Here is a 16,626-nt window from a genome sequence, read left to right as displayed (position 1 = left end):
GATTATTAAAAATACACAAAAATTTTAATTGAGAAACACATAATAATATAAAACTAAGAATATATAGACATGAAATTCATATGTAATATTCTCTAATATCATCCCTAAACGATTTAATAATTCGCTATTTCTTAAATAAAATCTTAATAGAATTTAAATATATAAAATTGTCCAGATATAAACACTTTAATGCATACTTTAAATTTCTATTATTAGAAAATTATCCCAATAATAAAATCCCATAATGTCCTTAGTCTAGAAATAGTATTCGGAAACGAAAATAAATATACTTTTTTTTCCAGTGGACATCTTCGAATAGTCTTAAATAATATAAACGAAATCGAATTCGAGACTTTCGTTTATTAAAACTTTAATATTTCCCAAAATGACAATATTTAAATATATCCAGACTAATCTTTGGAAAAATTAATTTCTTAATTGAAGAATTTTCCAAAAAATGCTTTATGGTATAAAAAATACACAGAATTATAACAAAAGTAGTCCAAATTTAATATACAATATAGGGTTTCTAGCAAAAACTTTAAAAATAACAAATTTAGGACAAAATAAGCTATTTAATATTGCGAAAAATACCTAGAAAATGACATTTAGTGTAAATATTAATATTTGGATAGTTTTCTAGAAAAAACTGGGAATCTTACTATTCTTTTTATCCCAAAATAAATCGAATATAAAGAATATTATTAAATGACAAAACCTAAGAGAAAATTTCCCAAATAATTAATCTATTAGAAAATCAACTATAGAAAAAAACGAAGTCTATAATATATATATGTGCTTTCATAATAATAAATTTTATATCTTTAATGAATTCCTAGAAGTTGAGTTGGAATTAGAAAGACTTATGTAGTAAGAAAAAATCTTCTTTTTCCCTTTTTAGGATAAATCTTTATTATATAAGAAGGATATTTTGGTCGATTTTGCTAGTTTTTTGAAGGTCATTACCTCCTCTTGTTCTAAATTGAGAACTTTTATTGAATAAATACCGGATTAGATTATTAAAGTAATCTAAAGAATCCAAATGAATTCCCAAAAATATGGTTTTGAGAATATTTATGTCACTTTTAACTCCGTATCGAACACTTTTTAATTAAACTCGGAGTTCTTCCAGAATAGGGCGGATTAATTTATCCGAATGGGTCCAAGTAAATATAAAGTAGAGCTCATGTAAGACTCTGAAAGCCAAAATAAGCACAAAGTACTTTTCGTGACTTTAAGTCTATCGTTTTAATTACCTGATACTGCTAAAAAAAGCCTTCATAAAGAACGAGAAATCGAAAATTACTTTTTTAAAGTATAAAATGAATACGAATTTCTATAAGCAGTTTTTACTCCATAATAAATACTAAATTAATTATATGAATTTCCAAATATTCATATAGAAGGAGGATTAGGATAGATTTTTGATAAAAATTTAATGGAAGGAAACCTTTAATAATGTTATAATTTAGCTTTAAGACGAATTAATAATATGAATAATTATTTTTCTATATAACATGGGGAAGATTTAAAGCATTTTTAGGAAAAAAATAATCATAATAATAAAATTTTTTCATATAAATTCCTTAAATAGAAAAAAATTTTATAATTGAATAAGACTTTTTGTGAGTTTATAGATGAAGATTAATTTATTATACGTTTCCCTTATTTCTTTTAGTAAAAATAAATCACTGAAAATTAAATAATAAACTATAAAAATGAAATATAGGAAAATCTTAAAAATATACATATTTTGTATTCCCAAGAAGAAACATATTCTAGAAAAATGTGGAATTTAATTCATCTTTTTATAAATGGTTTTAATGACGCTAAAACTGCTGATATTTAATATTCAAGTAAACTATAGACTCCTGTATGTAAAATAAAGCCTCTATTTGCCAAATATATAAAACATATACATTTTTCATTCATTTAAGATAATGATAATGCCAATTCTACTTCAACTTCTGCTTCTTCTATCTAAAATAATAGTGGAAATAATAATAATAATAAAATATAGAAACTAAGGTAGTCTTCATTGAAGGATTTATAGAGCAAATTCACTTTTAATGATAAAAATAATACTCTAAATGTATAAATTAATGTACTTTAGCCAGATATTAGGAAGGAAACCAAATATAATTTATTGAAGATTTTATGTGAGGCAGTTCTTTTTTCAAATACTAATAATAATCCAGAATGTGTAAAATTTAAGTATTAAAATAAGAAAAAAAATGGGAAATTTATTACTTTGTAAACTGATGGAGTTACTAAAAAATTAAAGTTTAAAAAAGAAATCTCACTTATGGGAATTTAAGAACTAGTTTAGACTATTTTTGTTATTTAAAAAAGATAAATTTGGGACGAATATGCCCTTTTCTTGAAAAAAAATATCAAAGTGCATTTACATGTAACAGGAAAAAAACTAGAAATTAAAGAAAATGTCAATTTTTATAAAATAAGAACTACTAAATATACATAATTGACCATTTTTTAACTTCTATTTAAAAATATACAGCCTTTAATGTCTAAATGTGGTCCATTAGAAATTTAGTCATTAGAATAATTTAAAAAGGAACCTATATATGATATAAATAATAGGGATAATTGGAAAATTATAGTAACAGATAAAAAAGAAACATTCCCATTGGATATAATAGAGTCTAAATTAAATGAAAATTAAATAAAGATTATATTCTCATTTATATAAATACCAAATCCGGTTATGACGAAGTTTTATTATAAAGAAGATTTAGTAGCCGTTTATATAGAAAACAAAAAAATTCTCGACTAAGCAAAAAAAATAGGCAAAATTAAAAAATACAAAAAAATAGAGATTAATAATAATATTAATATTACTAAAACTTAAAAAAAAAAAAAAAATACTAAGGGTAGTTCTTTAAATAAAAAAATTAAGGCTTCTTAAAATAAAAATATTAAGGCTTCCTATAATAACAATAATGGTTCTAGTATTGTTGGAAAGATTAATAAAGATAAAAAGGATAATAATAATAATAATGCAAAGAGTTTAAAAAAAAATGATAATAATAACAATACAAAGGCTTAATAGAATAATAATATATCTAGTCAAAATAAAAAGATAAATGGAGATAAATAAGTTATCAATAATAATATAAAAAAGAATAGTTGAAAGAAAATTAATGTTTGATGAGAATTAGATTCTTTGCGTATATATTTCTTTAGAATATTTTTTAGATTATTTAAATAAAATTGATTTTATTTTTTTATATATATAAATTTATATTTATTGGATTTTTAAAAAATATGAATTATTATAACTTATATTATTTTAAGAATAATTATAGAATTTAATGAAAAATAAAATAAAAAAATATCTAAAAAAAGAATAATTAATCATTATATTAATTTATATAAAAAAAAAATATATATAACAAACAATTATTTCTATCAATTAAATAAAAATAATAATTTGTACAATAACTTAAATTAATGTATTTTTAAAAATTAAATAAAAACATAATAAAAATAAATAAAAATTTAATAAAAAGGATATAATTATTTATAATATTATAATTTAAAAAATATATTTAATATTTCAAGTTCTTTAAATTTATAAAAAAAAAAAAATGAATAAAAATAAAATCCAAAATAATTATGATATTAATAATTTAAATAAACCTTTATTAGATAATGATAAGCTTATAGACTTAAAATTTATAAATTTAAATGTATAAGCAATCGAAAATAATTAAATGATATTATAAAACTGTACAGGATATGTTAAAGCAGGTCAATCATTAGCTATTATGGGACCATCAGGTTTAATTTTATTTCAAATAAATAAATAAATAAAATAATTAAAATGAAAATCTTATCAAAAAAGGAGCTGGAAAAACAACTTTATTAAGCCTAATTACAAAAAGATTAGAAAAAAGCAATGATAAAATTGATGTTTAGGGATAAGTATAAAAATTAAATAAAAATTTGTAGAAAAAATAAAATATATAAATACATATGAAATAAATATATAATAAATATATAAATAAACTTTTTTAATAAATTTTCACTTATAAAGATATAAACAATAATATATATTTAATATATCTGATTTTATAAAAAGAAATATATATATATATTAATATACATATATAGATATAAATCTAAATTATTATTTAAATTATATTATAATTTAAATAAGGTATTCATAAATGAATATAAATATAATTCTTAAGAATTTAGTAATGTTGCTGCTTTTATTCTTTAAGATGACATATTAATGGAGACTTTAACTGTAAAAGGTAAAAAATTATATATATAATAAAATATAATCTATATGTATATTTAAAAATGTATTAATATCATATAAAATAATTATTAAACATAATTATAAATCTTAATTTTATTTCAAGATAATATTATTGTTAATAAATTATATTTAATATATTTATTAAAAGATAATTTTTTAAAAATATTATCTTTAATTTTATTAATCTCAATTAAAATATATAATATTTTTTTAAATAAAAATATAAATTAAAATCTACTTTTAAATATTATTTATTGATTCAATAGATAAAAAAATATAAAAATATTATGATATTTTTCTATAAAAACAATATATAATTAGTTTAAAAAAAAATATATAAACACATAAAATATTAAATATTTATGTATTATTCATATAAAATAATTAAAAGAAACGATTACATTTGCAGCTAGATTAAAATTAAATTTATGCTAAAAGTAAATAAAAGAAAAAGTAGAATAAATCATAAAATGTTTGAAATTAGAAAATTGCTAAAATAATATAGTAAATAAATAAAACAATCAAAAATATATAATATATTTATATGTTTTTGATAGATAGGAGGTTTTTTATTAAAAGGAATAAGTGGAGGAGAAAGGAAAAGAACAAATATCGGAGTAGAACTTGTTACTGATCCTTAATTAATAATCTTAGATGGTATATATATATATATATATATATATATATATATATATATATATATATATATAATTTTATGTTTTTTTTTTTATAAATAATTTTTATATTAAAGAACCTACATCAGGCTTAGATAGTTTTACCTCATTTTTATTAATAAAATTATTAAATGATATGTGTCAATAAAATCATAAAACAATAATATTTACAATTCATTAGCCTAGTAGTGAAATATTTAATTCATTAGACAGACTTATACTTTTAAGGAATGGATAAACTGTATATTAAGGAAAGGCTTAAGACATAGTCCCATATATTAAAAAATAGGGAATTCATTATCCTTAACATTGTAATCCTTCCGACTTTTTTATGGAATTTTTAGTTAATAAATAAAAATAAAAGAATATCAAATAAGACATTTTTACATATTAAAATTACTAAAATTAAATCGAATAGTAAATATTAAACGAAGTAGAATTCAAAGGAAATTATAACAAAATAAATTTTAAATAAATATCTAAAAATTCCTTTTTTTACGAAACTAGTATAATAGCTTAAAGATCTTATTAAAATTTTATTAGGTGTCCTTAATTATTTAAAATAAAGACTATTTTATTAAGTATCAATATAAAATTTATTATTTATTATTATTATTATAAAATATGAAATCTTTATATAAAAATTAGTTTTTAATTCATTATTAATAAGTACTATTTTCTGGAAAGCTGCTTAAAAAGATTACTAAAGTGTAAACGAATAGAAAATTTGGTAATAATAAACTATGGGATGTATATATGTTTTTGGGGTTTAAACATTTTGTAATATTATTTCCACTATAGCAATAATATGTATTTTTTAATTAAAATTAAGTTTATATATATAAAATTTTCAATATGTTTTATATATGTTTATATTTTTTTATTTATATTTGCATATATATTAAAATTAAATTTACTTTTTAAAAAGTCCCTAAAGAAAGGTCAGTATTTCTAAAAGAGGAAAATTCAAATTTTTATAGAGTATCATCATATTTCGTAGGAAAATTATTAGTTGAATTACCTTATGTGATTATATATCCTATATTTTCAACTGTAATTATGTTTTTTGCAGTCGGATTTGAAAATAAAGCATTTAATACTTTTTGTAAAATATATAAATATATTTATATATATATTTATAAATATATATATATTTATATAATTTATATAAATTTATATATTTATATTTTTATATTTTTATATGTTTAAATTTTTTTTATTTTTATACAAATTATTTTTTGTTTTTTATGTTTAATATTTTTCTTTTTTATAAGTATTAATTTTTATTCTAATGAGTGTGATTGGAAATGGAATAGGTCTAGCTGGAGGAGCTGCATTTAAAAATCCTTAAATAGTTTCAATTTTATTACCAGTAAAGATAAAAATATAAAATATACATTTGTTATAATAAAAATATATTTAAATAAATAAAATTAAAATAAAATATTTATATTAAAAATAAAAATTTTTAATTTATTAATCTTTTTTAATTAAATATATGAGTTAATTTTTTATTTTCTTATAATATAAAGACATTATTAATGCCTTTTTAATTATTTGGAGGTTTTTATTCAGATTAAAGTAGAAATTCAAAATATACAAGTTGGATATAATATATAAGTGTAAATAAAAAATATATATATATATATATATATATATATATATATATATATATATATACATATTTTTTTATATATCTATTTACATAATCGAATAAATATTAATAATTAAATATATTTTTTTTTTTTTTAATTTTTCTATTAAAAAAAATATTTAGTATTAATATGTATAAAATAATTTAATATTATATTTTATTATATTATATTATTGAATATTTTTTTTTATATTTAAAATGTTTCTAATTTATATTAATTTTTTTCATACTTTTTTTTTTAATATATTAATAAGCCTTTTTATTATATGACTGTTGCCACAACTAATGCTGAATTTGGTGATATTTATATTTACGATGATATATAAAGAAAAATTATTGATAATTATGGTAATTTTATATCATTTATTTATATTTTTATATTTTTTTTTATTTTTTAATAGATTATCCTATAACTTAAAACGAAAGTTTAATTATTTTATTAATAGGTTGTATTATTTTCCATATAGCTGCTTTTATATTTCTTAAATTAGGTACATAAAAAATAATTTGATCTATTAAGTACTTACATTTATTAAAATAATAAAAGTATATAGTATATTATATTACTATAATTTTATATTTTATATTATTGTTTTTTAATTTTTAGGTAAATAAATTAAATATATATAAAAAATCAAAAATATATAATTATTTTTATATTATAATAAATATAATAATTTTAATTAATAATATAAAATTAATAAAACAGAATATATTATTTTAATTTTTGTAATATTATATACTCTTTTTTTTAATATTATTATTATATATATTATCATTCAAAAATGTCACGATTTAAAATAGAGAAAATAATATTTTAATTTTTTTTAAATATTTCAATTATTTATAATATAAATTAAAAAAAATGTAATAATAATAAGATTTATATTAAAACTCATATTAGTAAATAAATTCATTTTAGATGACTAAAAACGAAGAGAATTTATAGGAATAAATTTAATTCTAATAATAATAATAAATCGAATAATCCAATATTGATAATAACCAATTTTAAGTTAAAATTAATGAAGAAGAACGAAAAAACCTTAATTAAAAAAAAAATTATTAAATAAGAGTTGTTTCCTCTATATAATAGGTAAAAAAACAAAAAACTACATATTATAAATAAATATACACTATTAATATTAATATAATCTTTAATTTTTTTATTTTTTTATTTTTTAAAAAAAAAAAATACAAAATAAAAAATTATCATTTCTTTCTTTAATAAAGGGATAAAACATGTAAAAAGAGCATTAAAGTATGCAAGAAAACAATAATGAATTCGAATGGATACCGTGTAGTTCTTAAATTAAATAATAAAACCCAACTAGTACTATATTATGGAGTTTCAAGCCAACTTTGTCCTTAACTGATCCATAAGTGATATATTATAATAATTATATAATATATTATTATTATAATATATGCAATTTATTTTTTTATTAATAATAATATTTTATTTATATATTAAACAATATAAAGAAGCAAACTTAACTTAAATGTGCGATAAAAATATGGATGGATAAAAGCTTTATTAAAGATTAAGAATATGGATGGAATTGGCACAAAAGCTGGATTTTACCTAGTATTAGTGTTTAATTAGATGTATATTAATTTTTTTGTTTATTTTATAATAAATTTATAATTTTTACATAAAAAAAACAACAACAAAAAAGATTTTTTAAGATTAAAATGGCGAAAGTTTAAATGTTCCTAAAAATGTATATGCCTTTATATTCGCAGTAACTGCCGAAACTAAAGATTTATCGAATTTCCATTTAATCGATATAGGATTATTAGGATAAACAAAAATCTTATTAGAAGATGGATTAGCTACTTTTAGTGCTTTGAAATTTTCTTCTACATCATATAATAATTAAGTATTAATTTTTTATAATAATAAAATAATAAATAATATAAATAAAGGGAAGTAAATTTAATTTAGTATTAGCTGTAGGGATATAAAATGAACATGATCTTCATCCTAAAATAATTTCGGCAAAAATATCTTCGGCTGTATTTGTAGATTCAAGAAAGTCTGCTAGAGATAAATAATCTTCAAAATAAAGTGAAAAAAACAAAACATTTTATGATTTTTTTGATCCATGTTAATTTACTAAAAAGTTAACTAAAATTAAAGTCGAAGATAAGCTTTAGTCTTGTGAGGAAATATCAAATGATATTTAAGGATTTATTAATTATTTTACAGCTGCTAATATAAGAAATAAAGTATAAAAAAATTAAATTAATTTTTTATATATTCAAAAAAAAAAAGATTAAAAATCCATTCTTTTTAGCTTATAAATTCTCGAAATGTGTTTAATTATATTATAATAATAATGTAATTAATAATGATTCTGATAATGTTTTTAAATAAATTCTTAATTAATTATTAGAATATGGCTAATAAATAAAAAATGATGAAAGTTAAATAATCAAAAAACCTTAAAAAGAATAAATTATTGCCTTATTTATTGATTTTGGAAAGTTTAATAATTTAAATACTAAAAATAAAGTAATTTTTTTTAACAAAATAAATAAATATATATATGTATTATAAATTTTGTTTTTATATAATATAAAAAAAAGGTTATTAATATTTTAGGAATAACAGAAAATCCTGTTTTGAGTGTTATATATGAAAATACTTTATTAAATAGTAAAAACTATACTTATATTTAAGAAATTTAATAACTTTAGGAATAATATGATAAGTTTTATAATGAAAAATTACTTAGAAGTGAAAATTTTACATGTAAATTTTTTTTTTTTTTTTTTTTTTTTTTTAAAGTTTATTTAAATTTTTTTTTTTTAATTTTAATAGAAAATATACAAAAGAAGAATGATTCTAAATTAAAAAAATAAAATAAACATAACTAAGAAACTATAAAATCAAAAAAAACTAAAATTGAGGAAAACATAAAAAGTAAAGAACTCTATACAGATGAAAATGATCATAAGAGAAAATTAAATAAATGTAAAGAAAATTAATAAATACAAATGAATAATAATTAATAAAAAATAAAGTTTTTAATAATTTCGACTAATACTAATACTCATAAATAATACATAATAATAGTAATAGTGAAAATTAAATTAAAAATAATTAAAATATTAATACTAATAATACTGATAAAAATAATTAAAATTTTCCTTGTCCAATATTTGTAAGATAAACATAATAATAATAATAATCAATATAATAATCATAATAATAATCATAATATTATTAATATTAATAATAATAATAAAATTAATAATAATAAATATAATAATAATATAATTCTTTTTATTATAATTTATAATAGTAGTAATATCATATATAATAATTATAAAAATAAGACACTTTAAAAAATAGTAATTGCTTTTATTAACCATATTTAGAAAAATAATAATTACCTTAAAGTGTCTAATAAATTAACTCTTAATGCAATTAAATATAAACTAATTTAAATACTAATAACTAAATTCCTAATAATTCATAATGTTTAAACCCAATTATTTAATCTTATAATTAAATTCCTTATAATTACAGTAATAAATAAATATATATTTTTTTTTATATATTATCATTTTTTTAAAATAGTTTAAAATTTGCAAATTATGAATCTTTAATAATGAAATACAAGTAAAATAATAATATATATATATATATATATATAAATAAATATATATATGTTCGAGTTTTTTTATATTATATAGTAATTTATACTTTTTTTAAATATTATAAAGCTTTTTATTTATATTAAATTAAAATTAATTAATAATAATAATATTTAATTTTATAATTTTTATAATATATTTTATATAAAAAAATATCAAATTTATAATATAAAATTATAATTTATTATAATTATTTATATACTTATACTCATTTCATATAAAAAAAATAAATAGAAAAATTAAAAAAAAAAAAAAACTAAATTATTGAAATTATATAGTATTATAAATATTATTAAATAATTTTAAAAGAAAAAGTTGACTTTCATTAAATATTATATCTAAAATAAAATTAAAAAAGCCTATAATAAAAATTAAAAATATAACATTAAAAAAGAAATAAAAAAATAAAAATAAAATAAAATAATCTATAAAAAAAAAATACATATATTTTAATAATATATATTATAAATTGCTATTTAAGAAAATCTAAAATGTTTTATTATTTTAAAATTGAAAATATATTACATAAAAACTAACTTTTAATACATATATTTATAAAATAAATTTTATATATGTATAAAATTAAATTTATTTATATTTATATTAATTATTAATATATATATATATATATATTTATATATATATATATATATATATATTTATTTATATATATAATAATATGTTATACTTTATTAATCTTCTTAATTTTTTAAGTATTTTATGTATAAAAAAAATATAATTTTTTATATATAAACTAATAAAATAAGCAGACAAATATTAATTTTGCATATAATATGAAAAAATATATATATATTTATATATCATTTTTTTATGATACATATTTTATATAAAATATTATATTTTATAATTTAATATATATATCTTTATTTTTTTATATTTATATATTATTTATAATTTTAACTTATTTTAATTAAAATATTTTATTTTTTCATATATTTTTTTGAAATATTTTGTTACAATTTAATTATAAATTCTTTTATTTTTTTTTAATATACATTTTATGAAACTTTAGAATTTTCTAAATCACAACTTAAATTAATTTTTTAATGTTTTTATATTTTATATTATTGTATATTTTGTATAATTATTTTATTTGCTTCAATTTTTTTATTATGTAAGCATAAATTAATTATTAACACCTTTATATTTCTACATTTTTTTAAATTATAATTTTTTAGATTAATACTTCTTTTTTTTTTCGAAATTAAATTTATTAAATTTTTCTTTTTCAATCTTGAAACTATTTTTATTAATTCAAGTCTATTTTTCAAAATATTATATGGTTTTATAATTACGACTTTATTCATATATATTTTATTAGATTTTCATAAACAGTATAAAATCTGGGTGTATACTATTCTATATTAATAATAGTAAAGACATTTGATAGAGAAAAAATCACTATTAAAATAATAACTTATATATTTAATAAATTATAAATAAATTCTTTTACTTATTAGTCCATTTTTTTGAATATTCTAGGCTCTTTAGCTAGGACGATATTAAATTTTTTATTCAAATTATTAAGTATTTAAAATTTATAAAAAATAGTATTAGTAAAACGAAGATTTTATTGCTTTATTTTTATTTGTTTGATGAAAAATATAAAAAATATAATTCGATTTTTTATATTTGGCTTTATATTTATTAAATGAAATTAGGCTTTTTTAATAGAATAAATAATATATATATATATATATATTAATATATATTATACATTTTAATATATTTATATTAAAAAATATATATATATACATCATTTAATAAAAAAATTAATTAAAATTACAAATTACAAATTACTTTTTTTTTATATATTATTTAAACGTAATACAATAATTTATAAAAAAAAACAAGTTTAATCTAATTATTATTCTTTTTATAAATAATATAATAAAAAAAATGTCCGAATAATTATGTTCAAATTGCAATCGTTAATTTTCAATTGAAATAATTGATCTCCATATCGCTTATTGTATCCGAAACATAATAAAATGTGAACTTTGTGAAGAATTTTTAGATAAAAAAGACATAGAAACCCACAAAAGCGAATTTCATATTGAATTTCAATGCTTAAAATGCAAAAAAAATATTACTTCTTAAAATCATTAAAAATAATGTGAAATGAGACCTATATAATGTAAATATTGTGATGTAGATATAATCTTAAAAGACATTTTTTAACATGAAATAACTTGCGGAAGTCGTACTAAATAATGCTTAAATTGTAATAAATATGTAATTTTGAGAGATTTCGATAAACATGTAGTTGAAATATGCTAATAAATTAAAAGAAATAACTTAAATGAATAAATAAATATGAAAAAAATGCATTCTTTAGATGATTAATTACCTACTAAAGAATATTACGATAATATGTAAACTAAGAAATATACTTATAAAAAAGAAGGAGATTAAAAATTTAAAATTATTGTTTAAAATAAATAAAATGATTAGTAGAAAATTAATTAAAATTTATAAAAAAATAAATAGATTAGAAATACTGAAAATTAAAAAAAAATATTTAATTGTAAAAAAAATTAAGAAAATAAATAATAATAAATATTCATTAAAAATGTATAATAATAAAGTAATATATAAAAGTAACCGATTTTTAGTAAAAAATAATATGATTTTAATCCTATTATTAATATATATAATAAATAGGAAATAAATAACAAATCGAAAATAAATAAATAGTTGGAAATAAATAAAAAATTGAAAATAAATATTAACTTGGAAATAAATAGTAAATTCCTTTAAGATAATCGAGTTAATTATAGAAAGGTTACCTTTAAAATAATAATTATTATAATTAAAATTTAAACGATGATGAGTAGTTATAATTAGCTATTTAAGAAAGTCTTAAATATATGTGAATTTTTATTTAAATACTTTTTTTTTATTTATTTAATTTCAATAATAATATAATTTTATTATTATTTATTATTATTTTTAATTTTTTTATTTTCACTAATTCAAATAGTAAAATTTATAAAAGTCATTTATATTTTTTTTGATTAAATTAAAATTAATTATTTTTATAAATAACAAAAAAATAAGAATATAATAAAAAATTAATACAAAAAAGGAAAAAAATAATTATATTATATGTAATTCCAAGAATAAAAAATTTAATAAGAAATTCAAGATATTTTGAACTAATAAGAAGTTAAAAGTTTTTTTCTAAAAATAAATAAATACTAAATCTAAAACAAAAAAATAAAACAAAAAAAAATATTTATATCTAAAAAATAAAAAAGGGTATAAATTATAAGCGATTAATGCAAATTGGAAAAACATATGGTTTTTTCACAAAAGAAATACGATAAAAAACCTGGAAATTACTATTAGGAATTAAAAAAGATTAATTTGAAAATAAAAGCTAAATAATAATGGGTTTATATAAATTAAATATAAATACTTATAAAATTAAAAAAAAAAAAATAGATGATTCAAATTAAAAAAAAGTTAATACCATTCATAATTATAAAAAGATGTAAATAGATCTATTGCATATTTAGATGATTATAAAGATTTGCCATATGATAAATTGTAATATAAATACAAAAAATCATAATAAAAAATAAATAAAAAGGAGAAAAAAATAAAAATAACTTTTCATAATTTTAGAAGGGTTAATGTAATAATAACCAGAATTAAATTATTATTAAGGATATCATGATGTGGCTAGTTTATTTTTAATTTTGTTTGGAACTCAAATGGGTTTTTAATTAACATAAAAAGCCGCAAATACATTCTTTAGAGATCCTCTAGTATATCCTTTAGAAAACAGTGCAATGATTTAATTAAAAATAATATAAGAACTAGTGAATAATGAAGATCCTTAGTTAGGAAATATTCTAGAATAAATAAATGGACCAATGTTCGCTATTAGTTGGATTCTTACTTGGTTTGCTCATGTATTTAAAGATATTTTAAAAATTTAAAGAATTTATGATTATTTATTATCATCTGAACCATATTCAGTTTCATATTTATCGGCAGCTTTAATTCTTTGTACTAAAAAGGATTTAATGAAAAAATTAGAAAATTCTTATGGGGAAAATGTATAAATAAATATAAACAAAATATATAAAATATAAACATATATATATATATATATATATATATATATATATTTATATATATATATATATATATATATATATTTTCTTATATTTTTAATTATATTCATTTATCATTTATATTTTTTATTTTTTTATTTTTTTAGGTTGGTATTGTTTTTTAATATTATTAAAGTGATAATCTTAATAAAATTTAAATTAATTTCAATGAAATTTTTTAAGTTGCTATAAAATTAGAATAAAAATATCATTTTAATACTATTTATTAAAAATATAGTTTACCAATTGAGTAATATTTTTTATTTAAAAAAATAAAAAAATAAAAAAGTTCATGTATGCATCCTTTAATTTTTGGAAGACTTTTAGATTATAGATAATAGTTTTAAAAATCAAATAAAGGTAAAATATTTAATATTAAGAATGCTATATATGTATCAGCTATTATGATTACAGCAGGATTTGCAATAAATTATGGATTTTAAAAATTAATAAAAAATATATAAGAAATTAAATGAAAAGAAGTAAATATATATATATATATATTTATAATTTATAAATTAATGTTTTATTTTAATTAATAAAATTAATATATATATATGATATTTACAAATAATAATTTTTATTAAAAAAAAAATATATTAATAATAATTCATTATATATTTCTTTTTTTTGGCAAATTATAGTAATCATTTTGGAAATCTCTGTAGTCTTAAATTGCAATATTAATTCTTTGATTAATTTAATTTTTATTTTAGCTTTTATATTATTATTTTTTTTCTATATACTTTTCTTTTAACCAATCATCTCCTTTTTCTTTTATAATATCGAGAAGCTTTATTTAATAATTTGCCCTTTAGGCGAATGCATTTTTTTATTTTATCATTTTAAAAGCATCATGCTTAAATTCTTCCCAATTTTAAATAGGCATACTTATTTAATTTATTTATGGTAAAACCATTTTTTAAGTATTTTAAAATGGGCTTAATGAATTTATCCCAAATTAATTCCATTTTGCTAAATATTTGTCTTTGTTTTCCAAAAAATGAATATTAAAATCATATTAATTTATATATGGACTTTATATACGGGCATCATATGAGTAATTAGTTTAGATCGGATAAAATGAATATTAATTTGGATCTAATAAATATTAAAATTATTAAGTATTGTTTGAATTTATTAAAGGGAACATTTTTATTTTATATATTTATTATACTAATTTATATTATTTTCTATAAAAATACATATAAAAAGAGTATTTAATAGACCATAAATAAAAAGGAAATTTAGTATTATAAAAATATATATAATAATATATAAATAAATATTTATATATTTTATTTATATTTTTATATAATAATAATTTTTTTTGAATTAATTATTGTTTTAAAAAAAAATTAATAATATATTTATTTTTTAATTTAAATAATACTATAAATATATAAATAAATTATTATATTTTTTTTTTTTTATAAAATAACAATTAATACAAAAATGTTTTTTATAAAAAAAAATATTAATTTTTTTTAAAATATATATTTAGATATATTTATATTATTTTTAATTTTTTAAATTTTTAAATATTTTATGTAATAATTTTTATACATACATAAAAATATATAAAAATATATATATATTATATATTTATTTTATATATATAAATATATATAAATTTAATTTAAAAAAAAATTAAAAGAATTTTTAATTATTTATCGCATTTTTTATAATTATTTTGTATGATAAATAATAATATATCAATTCATTAATTAAATTTAAAATAAATGATATTAACGATTGTTTCCTTTCGAATACTATAAAATAAATTAAATTTGATTAATTATTTACATTATCTTAAATATTGATTGATAATATAAAAGAAATTAAATCTTTATCTAATTTAATATGAATTAAATGATATTAGAATTAAAAACTTAAGAAAAATAGAATTTATTATTAAAAATTTTTAATTTAATTCTTAAATTTGATGTTTCTAAAACTTTTAATATAAAAAAAATTAATTAAATACTTATAATATAACAAAAATATAAAAATATATAAAAAATATCTTTATAAATTAATATAAAAAGATAAATATATTTATGTATAAAAAACATATAATAATTATTACAAAGTTTAAAAAATTTAAAATATAAGATCTATAAATATAATAAGGATAATTTAAAAAAAAAAATTATAAGAAATATATAAATTATAAAAGGATATTTTTAAAATAATTTG

At 15.1% G+C, this 16,626-nt stretch overlaps 1 protein-coding gene across 1 annotated transcript, besides 32 other annotated features; it reads left to right on the top strand. All coding sequences in view use genetic code 6, as the record gives it.

The window, feature by feature from the left end:
• Positions 1–2,895: 2,895 nt before the first annotated feature.
• Positions 2,896–2,960: a microsatellite.
• Positions 2,961–3,480: 520 nt separating this feature from the next.
• Positions 3,481–3,529: a microsatellite.
• Positions 3,530–3,734: 205 nt separating this feature from the next.
• IMG5_101460 (hypothetical protein) lies at positions 3,735–9,465 on the top strand (the record flags this gene model as incomplete). The annotated part of the gene is made up of 18 exons (XM_004035270.1): positions 3,735–3,801; positions 3,866–3,945; positions 4,181–4,280; positions 4,680–4,792; positions 4,846–4,945; positions 5,040–5,543; positions 5,611–5,772; positions 5,891–6,067; positions 6,237–6,334; positions 6,495–6,584; positions 6,871–6,964; positions 7,018–7,107; positions 7,326–7,345; positions 7,850–7,999; positions 8,296–8,499; positions 8,546–8,848; positions 9,016–9,134; positions 9,444–9,465. The coding sequence occupies 18 exons, from the start codon at positions 3,735–3,737 to the stop codon at positions 9,463–9,465; spliced, it is 2,493 nt and encodes an 830-aa protein (XP_004035318.1).
• Positions 3,976–4,029: a microsatellite.
• Positions 4,947–4,998: a microsatellite.
• Positions 6,073–6,149: a microsatellite.
• Positions 6,081–6,165: a microsatellite.
• Positions 6,081–6,170: a microsatellite.
• Positions 6,112–6,189: a microsatellite.
• Positions 6,135–6,247: a microsatellite.
• Positions 6,596–6,647: a microsatellite.
• Positions 6,968–7,011: a microsatellite.
• Positions 6,969–7,013: a microsatellite.
• Positions 7,225–7,264: a microsatellite.
• Positions 8,003–8,044: a microsatellite.
• Positions 8,016–8,045: a microsatellite.
• Positions 9,380–9,406: a microsatellite.
• Positions 9,466–9,797: 332 nt separating the features above from the next.
• Positions 9,798–9,903: a microsatellite.
• A 355-nt stretch (positions 9,904–10,258) lies between these two features.
• Positions 10,259–10,296: a microsatellite.
• Positions 10,297–10,645: 349 nt separating this feature from the next.
• Positions 10,646–10,703: a microsatellite.
• A 125-nt stretch (positions 10,704–10,828) lies between these two features.
• Positions 10,829–10,885: a microsatellite.
• Positions 10,869–10,951: a microsatellite.
• Positions 10,872–10,975: a microsatellite.
• Positions 10,896–10,956: a microsatellite.
• A 109-nt stretch (positions 10,976–11,084) lies between the features above and the next one.
• Positions 11,085–11,188: a microsatellite.
• Positions 11,121–11,189: a microsatellite.
• A 796-nt stretch (positions 11,190–11,985) lies between these two features.
• Positions 11,986–12,057: a microsatellite.
• An 899-nt stretch (positions 12,058–12,956) lies between these two features.
• Positions 12,957–13,049: a microsatellite.
• Positions 12,967–13,049: a microsatellite.
• Positions 13,050–13,510: 461 nt separating this feature from the next.
• Positions 13,511–13,536: a microsatellite.
• An 842-nt stretch (positions 13,537–14,378) lies between these two features.
• Positions 14,379–14,441: a microsatellite.
• Positions 14,409–14,472: a microsatellite.
• Positions 14,473–16,003: 1,531 nt separating this feature from the next.
• Positions 16,004–16,058: a microsatellite.
• Between the last annotated feature and the right edge of the window lie 568 nt (positions 16,059–16,626).

Source organism: Ichthyophthirius multifiliis, assembly GCF_000220395.1.
Source record: "Ichthyophthirius multifiliis unplaced genomic scaffold scaff_1120509250848, whole genome shotgun sequence".
NCBI classification, from domain to species: domain Eukaryota; phylum Ciliophora; class Oligohymenophorea; order Hymenostomatida; genus Ichthyophthirius; species Ichthyophthirius multifiliis.
The sequence above is the reverse complement of the archived record's forward strand: the minus strand, read 5'-3'. Positions and strand labels throughout refer to the sequence as shown.